Source organism: Leptonychotes weddellii, chromosome 2 (assembly GCF_054177405.1).
Source record: "Leptonychotes weddellii isolate Sample4059 chromosome 2, ASM5417740v2, whole genome shotgun sequence".
In the NCBI taxonomy this organism is placed as follows: Eukaryota; Metazoa; Chordata; class Mammalia; order Carnivora; family Phocidae; genus Leptonychotes; species Leptonychotes weddellii.
The window spans coordinates 167,727,104-167,738,753 of record NC_138370.1 but is presented as its reverse complement, the minus strand read 5'-3'; the positions used below and the strand labels follow the sequence as shown (position 1 = coordinate 167,738,753).

The window sequence follows — 11,650 nt, the reverse complement described above, 5'->3', positions numbered from 1 at the left end:
GAGGGAGGAGGGTCAGAAGGAGAAGCAGACTCCCTGCCAAGCAGGGAGCCCGATGCGGGACTCGATCCCGGGACTCCAGGATCATGACCTGAGCCGAAGGCAGTCGCTTAACCAACTGAGCCACCCAGGTGCCCCTAAATAAAATCTTTTAAAAAATGTATACAGATACTCTTTATTCAGTTCAGTCTTCCAATTAGAAAGCAAAGACTATGCTTTTTTTTTTTTTTAACATTTTATTTATTTATATGAGCAAGAGAGAGCGCAGGCGAACACAGAGGGAAAAGGGAGAAGCAGACTCCCCACCTAGCAGGGAGTCCGATGCAGGGCTCGATCCCAGGACCCTGGGATCATGACCTGAGCCAAAGGTAGACGCTTAATGACTGAGCCACCCAGGCGCCCCAGAAAGCAAAGGAAGTTCTGATTAGCTGATATAGATCAATAAATATGTCATAAACATCAATCCTTTCATGTAAAATCTGAGAAGCAGCAGGCCTCTCTAAAGGCAGGACAGACTGTACTGACAGCAGCGAGCCCCAAAGGTCACTTCACCAGGATTCCCGTCCGCATTCCTGCCTGCCACCCTCCACCACAGGCGCTGCCCTCTCTAGTCGCCCGACTTTTCGGCCCTGGGTGTCTCTGGCAGCTTCTCCCCCACCTGACCTGCAAGGGTTTGCCGGCTCAGTGTTCCCATCACTGTGTCCTAACGAAGCACCAGTCAGAGTGAAACGCCGGCCATCCCTGAAAGCTCTTATTCCTTGGCGTGTCCTTCTCTCTTTTTCCTATTCTCTTTGGACAGTCTAAGGTTAAAACCATCATCTGAATCCTGAAGTCACCATATCTGACCGCAGGAACCTGGACCCCTATTTCCAGCTGCCTCCTGGGCAACTCCACCTGGAGCCCCCCACCCTTACCTTGAACCTCCAAGCGGAGCTCAGGATCTTCCCCCACCATCTACCCTCTCCTGCAGCCCTGACTTTAGCTCGTGCACCACCAGTGACACTGTTGTGTGTTAGAAGCTTGGGGTCACCCTTCTCCTCTCACGAAGCCCCAATGACTTGTCGTCTGGCACATTTATTCACTTACCCCTCTCTCTCTATGCCACCCTAGTTTGGTCCTTCTCATCCCCCCCCACCCCAGTTCCCACCTAAGCTTCCTGACTCATGCCCTTCTTCCAGTCTTTCCTCCCTTCAGCCCTAACCCTGTGGGGCAGCCAGAGGCAGCATGCTGGCAGACCGGCTGCGGGCCCCCTTCAGTGCTCTCAGCCACCTGCAGGCCAGGCCCTACACCTCCGCGGCGGTGACACCCGATCCCCTACAACTTGGCCCCCGGCTATGTTCTCAGGCATGCCCCACACCTGCCTCCGCTGAATCTCTAGGTCACCATTCTCTAGTTACGCTACGTTTCACTTCTTGCGAACAGGGCAGTCGGTTGACACCTATCTCAGGGTTGCGGTTACTCCAGGTGGTTCTGGAACAGAATTCCCCTCCAGTTTCCCACAGGTGACCACGGACAGACGCCTGCTCTGTGAAGCCATCCCCAGGTTTTCTGAACAGAATGCAGCCTTTCCCCACTCGGCTGGCACAGCGACTACCTGTTCTGGCGCTTCTACCCACCACACTCATTTTTGGCCTCGTTTTGTCCTTTCCTTTGTATCCTCGGGGTACAGCACGTCACAGGTGTTCAATACACGCTTGCTCAAAGACTATATGAGATCAAAGGAGGAGGAAAAACCAGAGAGCAGTGTGGCAGAGAGAACAAAAACAGAATCAGAAATCAGAAGTGGTAAAAGCAGAGAGAATACCAGATTCTTGAGAAAACAGCCTGTGACAGACTTTCCCGAGGCTGGGCGTGAGTAGGAAAAGAGTGACGAGCTCTGACGCCTCACTGGCCGCAGCTGCCACTGCAGATAAGGAGCCTCCCGGCTGTGTGTGTGTCTAAGTGACTGGAGAGGCTCACCCACCAGGTATCCGAACGTCCCCCCTAAAAGGATAGGGTGCCATGCTGGCAAGCACAGCCAGTGAGCGCCCTGGGCTGCAGGACAAGGATGCTTGCGTTATCCACAGGAAGGGCAGGGAGTGAAGCTGGGCAGCCTGCTAGTATGTCAGCTGTGTTAAGGAAATACAGCAACAGGCTATTACGGATTTTTAAATTTAAAACAGCAAACTAAATCAAAAGATTGAGACAGCTATACCCTGTTTACTTAGAAAATTATCCTCCGCAGTGGCGTCTTCCCTGATGACGCAGTTGACCGAGTTTTACCATAATAAGAGTTTTGTTATGATCCACAAGAAAAGCAGGGATTAGCAATCAGAAGAAGGGGGTTCTGGCATTCTCTCTATCACACATGAGTCCTGTGACCCTGGCTCACATCACAGGTCTCAATTTCACAGAAGAGAAAACTGAGGCTTGGAGCAGTTTTAGAACCTGCCTGGGGTCCACGCAGGATGGCCAAGGGACCGAGAGAGGATCTGCATGAAAGCACAAAACAACTGCAAAGCATGACACGAGGTCTTGAACTCCTTACTAGTAATTTCAAAGGATCTGAGGTAGTACTCAATTCTGGTTTGGGGGTTCCCTAGTGTTTATTGATGCTGCTTCTGCACTCCTGTTTTCATGGATAAACGGTAATGGGGCAAATAAGTATATTCAACAAACTAGCTAACCTAATAACTAATTTTCTGTAAACAAGTCGTACAATATAAACCTACAAAAGTGTCTTAACTATAATACAAATATAAAACAGTGGTATGTGAGGATTCTACTTCTAGAAATGCAAGAATTTTAGTTATAAACACCCATTTAAATTCCACAATGGAAAATTTAAAAGTATGCACTTAAAAAAATCAAAATGAGGGGTGCCTGGGTGGCTCAGTCGTTAAGGGTCTGCCTTCAGCTCAGGTCATGATCCCAGGGTCCTGGGATCGAGCCCCGCCACTGGGCTCCCTGCTCAGCAGGAAGCCTGCTTCTCCCTCTCCCACTCCCCCTGCTTGTGTTCCTGTTCTCGCTCTCTGTCAAATAAATAAACATTTTTTAAAAAATCAAAATGATAAAAACATTTTAGTGCACAGCTCTCACAACCAGGAGGCATATTCTACTGTTAGGTCCACTTTGCAGATGAAGAAACCAAGGGATAGAGAGGTTAAGGAGGTCTCCAAGGTCACACAGGAAGAAAGCGGGAGAGCCAGGATTCAAAATCAAGCAGTCTATCCTCAAAGCGTGTGCTTTTTGGCACTAGATTATTTTTTAATTTTTTATTTAAATTCAATTTAGTTAACATATACTGTATTATTAGTCTCAGGGGTAGAATTTAGTGATTCATCAGTTGCCTATAAAAGCCAGTGCTCATCACATCACTTGCCCTCCTTAATACCCATCACCCAATTACCCCATCCCACCACCCACCTCCCCTCCAGCAACCCTGTTTGTTTCCTAGAGCTAAGTCTCCTATGGTTTGCCTCCCTCTGTTTTTACCTTATTTTATTTTTCCTTCCCTTCCCCTATGCTCCTCTGTTTTGTTACTTAAGCTCCACATATGAGTGAAATCGTATGGTATTTGTCTATCTCTGATTTATTTCGATTAGCATAATACCCTCTAGTTTCATCCACATCGGTGCAAATGGCAAGATTTTATTCTTCTTGGTTGCTGAGCAATATTCCATTATACTCACACACACACACCCCCCACATCTTCTTTATCCTTTCATCTGTTGATGGACATCTGGGCTCTTTCCATACTTTGGCTATCGTGGACACTGCTGCTATCAACACTGGGGTGCAGGTGGCACTAGATTATTTTGCCTATCATTGTCTCAAGTGCTTTTGTAAACAGGCCACTATGTACTTTCTAGAAAACTGGAAACCCCCCTGCCCCCATCCTCCTCTTTCTCTGTGTTTCACATACAGCACCCTGGGTTTACTTCTGTGAAGTTAACACGGTTAACTGGTCAGCTCCCTTACCAGCTCATGAGCTGTTTGAAAGCAGGCACCACGAATCCTGATCTTCCCAATGTCCAGCCCCCAGTGAGTCCTGAATCTGAGGAGTGCCTGCATATAATTAACACCATACTGATGGGCTAGGAAATGGTTTTTAAAGATACACTAAAGCAATACTAACAAAAGAACCAAGCTTCATGGAGTGAAATATTTCGGAAGCTTTATCTTACCTTCTTCTCCCCCACTCCTGTAAAACTGGCCCTGCTTAAGGGATTAGGATCCTCCCACTTTATGCCAAGAGGCAGTTTACAAAGGTCTTGCACACAGTACTTCATAAAATTCTCACAACAACTGAGAGCTAAAGAGAGCAAGATAATGGTGTTCACGTTTTACAAACGAAGAAACTGAGGATCAGAGAGGTTAAGAGACTTGTCCAAAGTCACTGAAAGGTTAAGATGCAAATTGGGAACATAATCTGGATCTCTGACCTCCAAGTCCAGAGTGCTTTCTCCCCTACACCATAATTAGCATCCATCTACCCCACAAGATAACCTTGCCCTAACCTGGCTTCAACCGGCCAGAAAGAGCCCTTTGATTCATACTGAGGGAGAAGGGGCTTACGTTGCCCTGCAGCTTGAGCTAGTTAAGTTAGCCCTGCTGCTCTGTCAGCCGCTCCACCTTCCCTAGCCATAGATAGGCTTTGCAGGATGCTACTTAATCTTCTGTTCCAAAGTACAGCTGTGGTTCACTGTTTTTGTACTTGTTGTTTTAAACATTGTTGTCTAGCATTCTACAGATTTGTCTGAACTTACTTAACCTGTGATATTTGGGTACAGCTGCCTGGCTAATAGCCTAAGAAGGCTGTTGTTCCTTCACCTGTGGGTGCCACCCCTCAAGAATTCTGGTCCACTTTAACTTCTTCCGTACTGTGGTGGCATTTCATTCCTTCTTAGCAAAAGTCGCTCTCACTTGTTATGCCAAACATCTGTCTTTATATTTTAAAAGCAAATCATTTTCCAAAATAAAATAATCCAAATGTTTATTTTCCGAACACTGACTTAGCTTTTTAGATGTCAACCAATTTTAGTTCATTTATCTAGTTCTTACCAAGAAGAAATGTCAGCACGTCTTTTAAAAATACTTATTAATACAAACAAGTGCTTCTACATTAGAAGAACTAAGTTTTGCCACTTGTGAATATTTCATATATGGAAAATAATACCAATCATAAATCCAAATCAGTTCCTCCAGAGTATTTTAATCAATATTCACCTTTTACTGCAGAAATGCTCTATGTTCCGGTATCTTAAATTGAGAAAAAGTACAGTATAAATTGCTTCCTCCTCATCCCTAAAAGAAGGTTATGTTTAATTATCTTCTGGGATAGCTTGGTTTAGAAATAAGAAGCCAGGATACAAAAGTATTAATTAAAAGTAATGAGTAATCATAAATATATTTAAATGTTAAGTAATATGTCTAAATATATCTTTCTTAAGATAGGACTGACCATTAAAAAATTGGAAAGTAATATTGGTTAACTGTTAGGAAAATATTATAAAACATGCGAATCTCCATAGTCTTAAATAATATAAAATGGTAATAAACTTTACTAAGGTTACGTAAAAATATTACATGTAAGTTTGTTACACAAACATAGAGGTTCATCCTTGTACAAGGCACATTTGAAATCAATACAACAGTGATTCTGTCTTCCTAAGTCAAATAATAGTAAAGGTACCACTCAAGTTTTTAAGACGCTCAAACTGCTTCTAAATAGTCTCACTTAGGGAAGTAAGGAATAGGTAGAATATTCATTAATTTATACATTTATAGATGGAAAACAGGGACACAAAGAGTAGTGACTGTTTCAAAGGTCACAAGGTTTCAGGGTTAAGGACTGAAAGTGGGATCAGAATGTCAGTAATCTGACAGTCAATGCTACAGTCTTTCCAAAGACCTGTTTCACCCAAGCATTCCTCAAACTGGGCCACTAAGGAGCCGCCAAGGATGAATTTTGGAGGGTAAACTAGGATGAAGTTAAACATTTTAAAAAGCCGGGATACTGCCCAGTCAAAGACTAAAATGAATAACTTCATTGCTTGTTTAATTTACATGTGCTAGTTAAATAAAGCAAGTGAGAGTTTTAAAAGCAGAGCAATAGTGTGTCAGAGAGAAGTTAACTCTACCTTACCTATCTCAGGGTTGTGGTGGTTACTCCAAGTAACTTCCCAGTCAGTTTTACAGTTATCATTACTTCCCTTTGTAAATGAGATATTAATTGACTAGAGTATAATTTCAGAACAACAGCCTTTAATCATCCATGAGGATAAGTTTGGGGCCACAGGGATAACCATGTAACATATTCTATGGAGGATAAGGACCAATTAAATGAAAAGGTATTTTAATAAAAATAAATTAATTGGAATAAGAATTTAAATTTTCAATTACACAAAAATAGGGCGTAGAGAATATGAACAGTTAAAACCTCTGTCCCACTCAAAGTCTTTTGTGGTAACCGTAAAAAGGAGCTCAGTTGGCTTTTTGGAGTTTAGGCTTTCTTCCTGCCTCTGCTCATTCCCTCACGGAGGTAAAGCAAGAGGTCTAAAATGGGTAAAGAAAGAGAAAAGCAGCAAAGGAGATGGGTAACAAGTGTAAGCTCTAAAAGTGGAAGAGCCACCATTTAAACAAAAGGAAAAGCACGGGTTCCACAGCACTGTTGAAATCAGACACAATACTGTTCACCCATGACCTTACTTTAAGCTCTTTTGTTTTACAAGCAACACCTATCCCTATGCATATTCCAACACCTGCATCATATAGGTATTGTTATCCTCACTGGTAGGTACAACGCTTATTTTACACCAGTTCTTCTACTGTTAAGTCTTCACGGGCACCAGAGCCCACTTACGTACTTCAGATACTAAACCATTTAGTAGTGGAGTCATGAAACAGAGCCAAAAGAATTAGGCAAGTGGTCTAAGCAAGCACAGAGTCTAAGAGCAATTTAACAACCGAACCAGGCCAAGAACAGATTGCCTAATTCTTAGTTCAAAGTTGACTTGCTAGATGTAGATTCCTAAATGGGAACATGGTTATATAGAAACTCTCCCCCTTAGAACTTTTACAGATGAGTAAAGTGGGGAACGAGTACAAAACTATGGTAATATGTACTTATTATCTGAGCTTATGTCAAAAAGGACAACAGAAGTTGGTAGTATTTTTTTTTTTAAAGATTTTATTTATTTATTTGAGAGAGAGAATGAGATAGAGCATGAGAGGGGGGAGGGTCAGAGGGAGAAGCAGACTCCCCGCTGAGCAGGGAGCCCGATGCGGGACTCGATCCCGGGACTCCAGGATCATGACCTGAGCCGAAGGCAGTCGCTTAACCAACTGAGCCACCCAGGCGCCCCAGTTGGTAGTATTTTTAAGAGCAGGAACAAAAGAAGAAGGAAGAGATGAATCTGTAGTTCTGCACTATACCAAGAGTCCAAGAACTGTGACCACATAAAGCAACAGTGGAATATACAATGAACGTTCTGAGAGAGAGAAAGAGACAGGTATGATGAGTGGAATATCCCTTTCGCACTCTTAGGGTGTAAGTACCAGTACCAGAGGAACAGTTTCAACCCACCGCCAGGCTACATGTAAGCCAAAGTCAGAGCACAGAGAATCAAGTAATTCAGAGTCTGAAATAAGAAACAAAATGAAAGCTTACACTTTATGTAGATACACATACATGGTATATGTAACGGCTTATACACAAATGAATATTCATATATATCTTCTAGACATATAAATGGACAAAGATAGGTATAAAACAAAAATATTAACCTCAAATACTATGGTTTGAATTATTTTACTTGGATGGGGAGGGTGTGGATAGGCACCTAGTCAGTGTACTCATTCATGGTATCCTAGGTTATTGGGACAGGCCAACAAACATTTATAAGACCCCTAAATTCCTTGGGAGAAATAGTAAAAAGGACTTTGGAACTAACTGATGGTTAGGCCACCAAGACACTAAGATTGTGACTTTCAAAGGGAAAAACAAAGGTTGCACTAAACTGGAGAGGAGGAACTAGAGTATCAGGGGCAGCATAAGAATTAAAAAAAAGGACATGTATGGTGACGGTGGTAGCCACACTTGTGGTGAGCACAGCATAACCCACAGACATGCTGAATTACTCTGCTGTACACCTGAAACTAATACAACACTGTGCCAACTATACTAAAAAAAAAATTTTTTTTTAATGGACAAGTAACACCTTAAGTATAAGCACAGAGGCTTGGAAGACATTGGATTCAGGGAGAAATGTTTCCCACATGACACTAGGTGGTGCCACTCAAAGGCCCTCTGGCCCAGGCCAGCCCCTAGGGAACAGTTTTCTAAACACTGCACTAGGGAGGAGGGAAAGGTTACAGAGCAGTAGAAAGGGGCAATGGTAGAACAGCAATGTGAAGCAGAGCCGCTCAGCACCCTGGGTATTTAAGAATGACTGAAAGAATTCTAATCTCCAACCAATGCGGCATCAGTTAGAGGGTGGATGCCAGCAGGGGAAGATCTGTGTGCCTAGCAGAGTAGAGACACCTGGGGCCCACATGGACCGACACTGGCTGGTGACCCCAGCTGAAATATTCCTGAGATTCTTACCTAAGTCTTGATCCCTAAGAGTTGCCACGGTCATCTCTCCTCACACAAGACTGATGGAATTAGGGAAACAACGAGGGCCACCCCAACAACTAAAGCTGGAAGTGTCTCCCGGATAAAGACTTTCTGCAACTAGGTTAAAAGTCCACTTTCCAACAGGTTAAGTAAACCACGCTCAGAAACTCATGCTGATGAAGAATGCGTGCGTGGTGCGAAGTCTGCGGAAGGCCGTGGTACCAGATATTCAGACCCATCTCCGGAAGGGCTAGGAAAGGGGTGTTAGGGGTTATTCCAAAAACCTAACATCTGTGCTCATCAAAAGGCTCCTGACAACTTCATTTTCTGTGTATGCAAACAACAACAAAAAAGGCTTTTATAATATTGGCTTTCCTGAAACTCAGAAATATTTTAAAGCCATTGTAGTGAAACCTGGCCATTCTTGTTTCCATTTGCACCAGAGCGTCTTTAAGGTTGAAGTCCAAGTCAGTAAACAGACAGCTGAGAGATTTAATACTGTCTTACTTAGATCCTGCCAGTTGAGAAAGTAAATACTCTGGAAAGCAAGTATTTGACAACTAAACCAAACAGTTGAGAATTTTTAAGTGGTTAATTGAAAAAGACTGAACAAGGCACAGTCTGTACTTATTTTTCAAAGATACAGACCTCTTCAAAATCTAACCTTTGTCTGCTTCTGACAATTAGCAAATCACACAGGATCTCACCTGATCAACCTTCTGGTATCTGAGTATTCCTACATTTTTCAATATTCAAGTACAATCAGTGATGCAGTAAGCCTTAGGACTTAACATTCATTTGCAGGAACTGAAGGAAATAATGGCTAATAGAGCCCCTACTACCCACCAGAAGCAATTTTTGGAGAAGAAATTTAATGGAGTTATGGCTCAGCTGCTGTTTAAAACTTAGAATTACATAAAAATGTAAATGTGATCACTATACTCAATGAAACATGTATCTCAAAATCTTTTTCGTTGAAGCCTAATATACAACTACAGTATGAATACAAATGCAATTTAAATTTTTTAAAGAAAGGAATCCCACAGTTTAAAAAATAATATTCTAACAAAATGCTTAAAATTGGTCGTTGAAAGTAGGATTCACAAAGGCATCTTTTCCTATACAGCCTTTTTTTTTTTTAAGAGGCTTACGTTTCGGTTTAGGAAAAGTTCACAGGTAACATTTTGAAGAGAGGTTTCTACGTATTTCTGTTCTGGGCAAAAGTACTGAACTTCACGGTCATTACCACATTGCTAGCTGCGGCTGAGGAACACACATTTGGAGGGCAAGTTAACAGGTTTCTATGGCTCAAGTTCGCTTAAAATACACAACGAAAAAGTCACCTTGGCATGAAAATAATTAAGAAATCAGCCTTGAGCTTCTCGGTTTGGAGCTCCCTGCGACGTAGAAGGTGCTCGCCAACGACACCGGGCGGGAGCATAGCCCGGGGGTCTTTCTGAAGGACCTTTCAAAAGCGGTCAAGTGACCCAGGACAGAACTTCCCGGGCCGCAGCTTGGTCTCTCGGACACACCTGGCCGGGCGCGTGCCGCGGGGGCCCCGGGGCCGCGCGCCGACCCCGCCCGACGAGCTGTCAGCGGCCGCGCAGCCACGGAGCCCCCCAGCAGCCTCGGCGGCTCGCGCACCCACAGCCCGGGCGGCCCCGGAGGCAGTTGCGGCCGCGGGGCAAGGGCCCCGGATCGCAAGACGCTGCCCGCCGCCCTCGGCGCGGCCTAGCGCCTCCCGCCCGCCTCACCTGCGCGGCTGCGGCGCCGCTCCCGCCGCCGGTCGCTCTCGTAGAAGCCCAGCGTCTCCGTGTGCTGAGGCGCCGGCGGGGGCCCATGGCCGCCGCCGCCGCCTCCCGGCTGCTCCGCCTCGCCGCCTTCTCCCGGGGCGGCCGCATCGCCGACGCCCGCCATGTTCCGAGCACAACAAACTGTCCCCGCCACCTCCCTCCAGCCTCCGGCCCGGCCTCCGCCTCCGGCCGGCCCCCTCCCGGCCTCGCCCCGCCCCTCGCCGGAGCCCGGGCCGCCGCCACCGCCGCCGCCATCCGCGGTTCGCCGGCCGGCGCGCGCCATTGGCGTCAGCGGCGCGTGGGAGGCCGCCGCTGCCGTCGCCGCCGCCACGGCCGCCGCCATTTTCTTCCTGCCCTCGGTGTGGCGAGAGGTGGTTTCCCGCGCCGCGGCGGGCTCGGCAGTCCGGGACACAGCGCCAGGCTCCATGCGGCTGGGCCGCGCGGCCGGAGAGAGCGGCCGCCTCCGGGGCTCGGGTCGGGGGCCGGGCGCGGCGACGGACGGAGGGTCGGCGGAGGAGCCCCGGGGCGGCGGTCGCTGCGCCCGCTGCCTGTCGTCTGCGAGGTGTCCGGCCGCCCGCCCGGGGTCCCTTTTGCAGGCTCGGTGCCCGGAGTGCGCCGGCGCCGCCTGCCCGGTCTTGGCAGCGACCGCGCGGCCCCGGCAGCGAGGGCCCGGCTCCAGATCGCCGACCTCCGCGAGCCCTGACTCCATACGTCCGCTATTTGGACTCCATCTCTTCTGCATATTTATGGTCGCCCGTCACATTCCCTGGCCTCTGGGTTTCCGTTGACAGTTTCCAAAACACTCGGGCAAGAAGGAGCTCGGGGATGCTGCCCTACAGGTGGGGGCGCGGAGGGGAAGCCCGAGGAGCCGGGTGCCTTGTGCATTTCATGCTCCCGCGGGTGTATTAGGCTGTTTTTCGGGATTCGGGTTGGGGTACGGCCCTTGGCCGCCGCGGTGCCGGTGCTCCATCACCTGGGCGGCCGCTTTACTTGGCCCGTCCTTTGCGGCTCTGGCGAGTAATTGCGCACGGAGCGCGGTGTCGAGACCACCCGCCGCAGGAATGGTGCAAGTGAAGATGCCCCAGTGAAGGGGCCGAGGGACTTTGCTACCTGCTTCCCACGTGGTTGTTGCGTGCTTTATTAAGGGTGACCGTGGCAGGTCGGTTTGCCAACTTCAGAACCGACCTGTGCAAAAGGGAAGTTGTAATTCTTCCCCTAACATTAAGCTCCCCGGAATTTTCCCTAGACCTAAACTTGACAG

General features: G+C 46.8%; 1 protein-coding gene across 1 annotated transcript in view; it reads right to left on the bottom strand.

Annotated features, from left to right (window-relative positions):
• Window positions 1-11,098, bottom strand: part of TAPT1 (transmembrane anterior posterior transformation 1) — a 61,367-nt gene extending 50,269 nt beyond the window's left edge. Inside the window, exon 1 of the mRNA XM_081813175.1 lies at window positions 10,351-11,098. Coding sequence (XP_081669301.1) covers window positions 10,351-11,098 — 748 coding nt within the window. The remainder of the gene's footprint in view (window positions 1-10,350) is intronic.
• Between the last annotated feature and the right edge of the window lie 552 nt (window positions 11,099-11,650).